The sequence below is a fragment of the Nematolebias whitei genome, chromosome 3 (genome assembly GCF_014905685.2).
Source record: "Nematolebias whitei isolate Nwh7 chromosome 3, NemWhi1, whole genome shotgun sequence".
Classification (NCBI taxonomy): Eukaryota; Metazoa; Chordata; class Actinopteri; order Cyprinodontiformes; family Rivulidae; genus Nematolebias; species Nematolebias whitei.
In genome coordinates, this window is record NC_056500.1 from 39,570,600 (window position 1) to 39,578,522 (window position 7,923).

Here is a 7,923-nt window from a genome sequence, read left to right on the forward strand (position 1 = left end):
GAGAGGACATGGGAGAGGAGGAAAAGAGTGGAGGAGAGCATAGGAGAGGAGAGATGTTAAGTAAGAACAGGTTTTGTTTTTTTTACCTGAGATCGATCCAGGTTCAGAGTTCCCCTCACTTTTCACTGCTGTGGCAGGCTGCTCATGGAGTGTGTGTGTGTGGGTGGTGGTGGTGGTGGTGGGGGGGATATTCCTAATTAGATTAGAGTGGATTTATGAGTACTGTCTTACAGTTTTTGTTGAACTAATATCGTTTCACTTGGACTTTTCAGGGCAAAGTCTGAGTATTCTGAACTTTTTTTATGCTGCTGCAAACAAATCAAAGACAAACTTCTGAGGAGTTTGTTTATTTATGACTGCACGTGGAAGAAGAAATGAAAATGTAATAAATCTGCGGGGAGAGACATGCATACCAGACAGATGAAGGAACCCATAAAACAATGTGTCGATAAATAAATACTGAATAAACAGAAACAGCCATAACAATAAGCGATGCCAGAGACCAGCACAGTTTTATTAAAATTTATATTCTTGTTTTGTTTCTCGAGTTCCAGTTGTTTCCATCTGGTTCTTGCTTCCTGTTTTATTTTGAAGGAGTACTTCCTGATTCTCACTGCCTGGTCTGAATTCATTTCCATGGATTATTCCCTGTAGTTAAGAGCTATGGTTTCTCTGTTGGTTGCTGGTCTGTCGTGTTTCGGTTCGATTTCTTGGACTTGTCTTCTTTATCTTCTGGTCTTTTTCATGATTATCTGTCTAATGTTGGGTTTTACGTATGAAAGACCTCGAGCTGTCACTCTTATTCAGGAGCTTCAGATTTTGCTGCATCTCCTTGTTTTCCATGAATTAAATTAAATGAATGTAAAGGTTTGAATAATTTGGCCAATTTGGAACATACTATATCAAAAATGGCACAAACAGACAAATAAGAACCAAAATTTGACAAGAATAGATAAAGATCAATACATTTTACACCTGATGTACATACAAATAAACCATTCTAATCTGTAAAACGACATTAAGAGTCCGATTTTGACACAACACAAGCAGAAAAAAAACCTGGAGGATATATAGATACATATATTCATAACAAGGAATGCAACAAATACTTTGATACAAAAAAACAACATAGCATAAAAATTATTCCAGCGAGGTGCATGGTAATCAAAGTATGTCACCAAAGACATATAATAAATGCAAAAGAGATGCAAAAAACGAGCAATTAGAGGCACCAAACAACCACCAAGAGATGCAAAGTGACAACAGAAAGACACAAAATAAGCTTAGATGCAAATCAATTCCAGATGGAGCACCAAACAATTGCAATAATCTGTAAAATAATAAAAAAATTGTTTCTCAGTGACAGAAAAAAAAACAAACGGCTATTAAGAGATTCAAAAGGACCATGCAGTGATTAAAACTGAGCAAAGCATCTGTTAGACGCTGACAACTCATAGTTGCAGAATTTGTGTTGTGTTGGTTCTCTCAGCCTGCGTGTCTCAGTCCTTCGTGGTGGGTTCCCCAGGGCCCGGTTCAGTGTGCGCTCGTGCACGCAGCATATATGAAACATGCGTTGGACTTGGTTAGCTCGGTGGTCCCGGAGAGTTGTAAGTGAATGAGTGCTCACAGCTCCGTGGTTAGAGAGAGTAAATTGGATGATGGATGAGTCGCTGTCCGACTGATGGACCACTTTTAGAGTCGATGCTGAGGCTCGATCGACCCGCTGCTGATTGTCTTTGTTGCTGTTTTAACATTCTCTCACTTTCCTGCTTTACCAATCTACTTGTCTTCTTTTCTTCTCATCCTTTTGCCTCTCTGCTCCTTCTCTTCCTCCCCTCGCCCATCCACGTATCTCCCTATCTTTGGCCCATCAGTCTCACATTCTCTTGTTGCTTCTCTCGCAGGCAGTTAATGGAGAACAAAATCACCACGATCGAAAGAGGAGCCTTTCAGGACCTGAAGGAGCTGGAGAGACTGTGAGTCCGCCTCTTGAATCATTTCACTGCATACATTTCCATCAGATTTGCAATGTGTGTCCTTGAAATGCACAAAAATCTGCACTTAGTGTCAGATACGTGAAAATGTGTGGATGCTAAAGTGATGGTTACGATCCGGTAAAGAGGGGTTTGCGTTTAAAGAAGCATAATTTAATTCTAGCTAAACTGATTGGAGATGTGCTAAAATTACACCAATCTGATCCTGACTCAACTCAGATTAGCTGCCAATTCACCAATCTCAAATATTCTAAGAGTTTGAGCAAATATTTTATAAATCTTTGCATCACTTTTGATTATTTTGGCAGAGATGTTATAAAATCCTGCAGGAAGTACCCGAGGAGGGCTACAGCTAGCTGCCTCTGCTATCTTCTCATGCAAATTATGAGAATTGTAGTTCAGCAACATAGGTTAAATTCAATGTAAAGGTTTTTCAATAAAGTTTCGAGAGTAAAGTTTTTCGAGACAACAGCAATCCACTTTGCTCTAACAAGCCAACAATCTGATCAAAATAAAATTACTACTTTGTATTACAAACTGAAGTATTTCATCTTACAATGGGTAAGATGTTATTTTTTCATAACTCTATTACAAATTACACTTTAAAATATCTGAACTACCGCCTTAATTCATTCAACCTTTATTTAGACAGGTTAGTCTCATTGAGCCTCGAGGACTCATTTACAAGAGACCTGATTTCAACAAAGAATGATGACAACAATGGACAACAGCGACAACAATAAACAGTTATAAAAAGTCATACAGATTTTTTTAAAACAAATAGGATGGCTAAAAAAAAAGAAAAGTAACAAAAAACAGCTAGATTCTAAGGCGAATGTAGAAAACTAAAAACAGGAACATGTCTGCATTGGTCCCTGCCAGGAGTCCAACAGATTCTTAAAGCCACTTAGAGAGGTCAAGGTCGAGAGCTTCAAATCTTTTTGTAAGATATTCCAGGAAACAGGAGCGGAGTAGGAGAAGGCCCTTTTGCCTAGTTCAGTCCTCACTGAGGGAACACTGCAGGTAATAATGTCCTGAGAGCGCACGCTGTAACTGCACTCACGCAGAGACATGTAGGAGGAGATGTATGAAGGCAGCAGACCAAGAAGTGATTTAAAGATGAAATTGTACCAGTGGGAGAGACTGCATGAAGTTAATGATGTCCAGTTCACCAGTGAATACAGGGTGCAGTGGTGGGTATGATAATCACAGCCAGTTATGAATCTTAGTGCACCATGATAGACAGCATCCAACATCTGCAGGGTTCTTGTAGGAGCGTTCATGGAAATAATATCACCGTAATCAATGGAGTGAAGGAAGGTCACAGATACAAGGTGTTTCCTAGCATTCAGAGTTGGACAGGATCTGTTTCTGAAAAAGAAACCCAGTTTAACTTTCAGTTTTTTTACCAAGTTTTCCACATGGAGCTTAAAAGAGAGATGTGAGTCGACCAAGATATCCAAATATTTATAGGAATCAACAAACTCAATCGGGACACCATTTGAGGATGAAATCAGAGAAAGAACTGCTGGGACCAACTTCCTATTTGAAAAAAAGCATCCCTTTGGTTTTGTTGGCATTTAGGACAAGTTTGAGGTGGAACAAATCTGTCTGGATGATGTCAAATGCAGATTTTAAAAGCTGGAAAGCCTTTTCAACTATTTTAGCTCGACAATAAACAACTGTGTCATCAGCATTGAAATGTATGGATGCATTAGGGATGTTTTTACCTACATTACATATGTAGATTGTAAAGAGGGTGTGTCCTAAGACTGAGCCTTGTGGTACACCATTGCTGACTGTTAAATAACTGGAGGAAGTACCATTATGTTGAACACATTTCCTCCGGTCTGACAGAGAGTTAGAGAACCAATCAATCAATCAATCAATCAATTTTATTTATAAAGCACCCTTCATACCAAAAGCAGCTCAAATTGCTGTACAGAATTATAGACAATAAACCCACAAAATAAAAGCAAACAACACACACAAAACCAACCAATGGTGTGTTCTGAGAAACCGATTTCTGAGAGCTTAGGATGCTTAGGTGCGGAGTGCAGCATTACACTCATTACACTGCAAAAAATGATTTTCAAGAATGTAAAAAAACCTTGTTTATAGTAATTTTTTCCCTAAAAATAAACTATATACTTAACAAGCAAGTTTTGCACAATAAAATTAATCTCATTCTAGGAACACATGTATAACTTTGTCTTAATAAGGTATTTCAACTCATCTTGAGCTTTATTTACCTGTTACAGAGTATGACTGTGGTTTGGTTAAAATTACAGAACAAGAACAAGATTATATTTCTTATTTCTTCTTCTTCTTATTATTATTATTAGACCTTTTATTATACAGGTTAGATCCCATTGAGCCTCAAATACTCATTTACAAGATAAACCTGTTACATACAACATACAGGCAGATGAGAAAAAGAGAACACGAGGGTGGAGGAAGCCAAAAAAAAAATAAATCATGTCTCACACCATGTCCTGGCTGGGACACAGTGTAAAAGATGCAAAAAAGACCTTGCAACATAAACAGCAAACATACTGTACAATGACATCATAATACATTTATGCATCAAGGTCAACAAAGGCTGTGAGTTGTCCGTGGACACTCCAGAAAGTTCCAAAGTTCTGATATGATGGTACAGTGTCTATCAGTCTAACAGTGTGTGTGTGTGTGTGTGTGTGTGTGTGTGTGGGGGGGGGGTATTACAGGCAGATCTATCTAGTTTACGTAACCTCCAGAAGAAATTTGAGATAAGTTGACTTGTCCAAGGCCAGCAGGGAGGCCAAATTCAGATAAACAACAATTGTTTGAGCTGCCAGACTGTTTTCTGTCTGCTTTCAGTTCTGCTCATACACTCAATGGAGAACCTAAACAGCAAGATTAGTGAACATTCCACCCACTCCATGCTCGTTAGCTTTCTCCAAGGTCGAATCCTTCATGCTGGCGAGTTCCAGGAGCCGCAAGTGGCCCACGATTCTCAGAAATCGCGTCCAGTTTGAGATTGAGCTTGTTAAGCATATGAGTCTGAGAGCTCAAGGCATAAATTAATCCTTCACATAAGGCTGGCAGCTTTACCATGACCGAAACTACTGCTGATGTCTTCCTAATCCGCCAATTCCAAAAAGCAGAAACCCTGTTATCATAAATCCAATAATGTACACAACGTCTACATCCTCCACAGACAGAACAGATAGACACAACATCTTCCACTCACTCCAGGAATCAGTGACATACACAGCTGCGTGGGTCCGTTCAGGGCATGAGGGCTCTCCAGCATCCTGTTGTCTAGTAGAAAAAAAAAATCAATTGCGTTGAGAGACCAGCTGATCAAATCCATAATAATTTTTGGTTTGGAAGATGTATAAAGAGAGGCTCTGAGGAGATTGACAGGACAAGAGAGGAAAAAAGCAGGAGGGATGGAGAGAGGGTGAGAGCGGCCATCTTCCCTGAGAGAGAAAGAGAAAATTTAAAGATTAAGACCATTTAAACAACTTATCAATTTAAGAAAATGTATTTAATGACACGAACATTTGAAATAATGGCTGCCATTATGTTTCGAACAACATGCGGTCTTACTTGAACAAAACCTGCAAGACTCAAAGCTCACGGTAAACATGAAACACGGTTAAACAAGCCCCATTTGAAAAACATAACATACAACACAACTCATACGGGTTAATCCAAAATATATTCTGACTCTTGGGTTTATTGCAAGTTTTGACACAGTGCAGGCAGTCTTTAAGTTTTTTGTATTTTTTACTCATCACATTATGGAAGACCAAATATATTTTGAGCATGACCATGTGTGCTAAAGTCACTGTAGACTGGAAATAGATCATTAAACAGAAAAACAAATGTTAGTAGGGATGATCATTTATGTGGAAGTATTTAATGTGCCGCTTCCAGTTTGTTGACATGAGTTGTTTTAAATTCCTGTCTCCACAAGAAGTGTGACATGGCTGATCTTAGTTGCCAGAGCTCAAAAGAAGCCACGTCTGTGAAGTGCAGCCTTGGACTTCTGTTTTTGGGATGAAAGAACGGTCTGTTTCTGCATTTGTTTGGATCAGCCTGAAGACAAGCAGAAGAAAAACCTTGATTTCATACTCGTCAGTCCAGTTGGGGAGCCCATGGGTCTTGCGTGAAACATTATCATCCTGTTGGACTTACATAGTCATTTCTTTCAATTTATCATTTTGTGTGTCATCACAGTCGTTGCATATTGCTGACTTCTTAGTCCAAGAAGAACATTTTGAGAATGAACCCTAGAGCAGCGATTGAAGAACAGTCGACTGTTGTGACGGTGCAAGCACGCAGAGTCGAGATCTAACACAAGACTTGTTTGGCACAGAGTCTTTAGTCTGTGTTTTTCTTCAAGGACAAGAAAAAAGAATGTGAACCTCTCACTGGTGAAATGCCAACTGTGTGACAACTTTAAATGACAAAAGAGCTTCATGTTTGACACCAGCGTCTCCGCCGCAAATCCCCAAAATTTAATTCTTCTGGGTTGTTCTGACTAGTTTATGTGGAAACTGTGTGGGAATTAATAAATTCCACAATAATTTCAAACACATGCACCTAATTCTTAATTTCAAAAATCACTAAAGTTGCACGGCACATTATCATTCTATCCTGGAAAAAGAATGGTTCGAATCAGTTTTTAAAAACCACAAGTTTCCATGACATTCACTCCCAGGATGAGCAGATGTAAACTTCTGTCTACAGCTGCGTTTTGATGAATGTTTCAAATGTCTGAGCCGATCATCAATCAGTAAAATCTGCAGTACCAGTGTTTTGTCCAACCATCTCGGAGCGAAGAGGGGGCAATAGAAATGCCCTCTGTCTGTTTGTGTTTTGAGCACAATACCAGATTTTTTGCTGTACACATCGCTCCGCCCTATAAGTTGCATCAGTCCAATTAGGTCTAATGAAGTGGAAAAATCCATAAATATGTTGCTTCGCCATATATGTCGCATCTATTATGCGTCACCACTGACGCATTGCATTTGTTACGTGTCACTGCTGACAACCCGGAAATGTGGGCCGAACCTGGAAATGTGGCCGGTGTTGTGCCAAAAATCGATTGGCTGCCAAATGGCGACCGTGGGAGCATGCACGGGAGGACTTTAACAAGAATTTAACAAGATTAACACTTAAAAACAATTATTTGTTTGCTCAAAATTATAGCAATGGTGTGTCTCAGCCTAATTTTTACTTAATAAATGCACTTTAACAGTCAAATCAGCTGCATTTTAAAAGTATTCGCTGCTTCGGTGCTCCGGGAGTGAGCAGATGGAGGAAATCCAGAAGGAGGAACGTTGCGCATTTCTTCAAAATTTAACAAGATAAACACCTAAAACAATTGTTTGTTTGTTCATCGTTATAGTAAAGGTGTGTCTCAGTTGAATTATTACTTAATAAATGCACTTCAATGGTAAAATTAGCTGCATTTTGCCGGGGCGGTGTAGTGAAATTAAGCTGATTTGACAGTTGCTCCAAGCGAGCAGAACGAAGGTGGCAGCTTTGGCAAGCCGACTGTGTCATTAATAGCCACTTTTACCTATTACAAGACAACGGCATGTCATACAACTCGAGTGCCATCTAGCAGCTGAAAATTATAATGTTCAATATTTTCAGTCAGAATAAATGAAAATGGTCATATCTCAGCCAAAAATTGGTTTATAAACATGGGGAAAAAAAATCATAAATATGTTTCTTCTGCGTATAAGTCACAGGGCGTGCAAATTATGCAAAAACACACAACTTATAGGGTGAAAAATACGGTAACTTTAAAGATATGGAAAATACCAACTTCCATTTTGGTGTGCAGCTACATCTAGGCATAAGAAAGATCCCTGTAGAAAAAGGGGTTGCCAAGTCAAAATCCAAGATGGCCACTACCATATCATATATA

The 7,923-nt window shown here is 39.1% G+C and overlaps 1 protein-coding gene across 1 annotated transcript in view; it reads left to right on the forward strand.

Annotated features, from left to right (window-relative positions):
• slit2 (slit homolog 2 (Drosophila)) overlaps positions 1–7,923 on the forward strand; it is a 118,936-nt gene that overhangs the window by 1,963 nt on the left and 109,050 nt on the right. Inside the window, exon 4 of the mRNA XM_037674336.1 lies at positions 1,905–1,976. Coding sequence (XP_037530264.1) covers positions 1,905–1,976 — 72 coding nt within the window. The remainder of the gene's footprint in view (positions 1–1,904; positions 1,977–7,923) is intronic.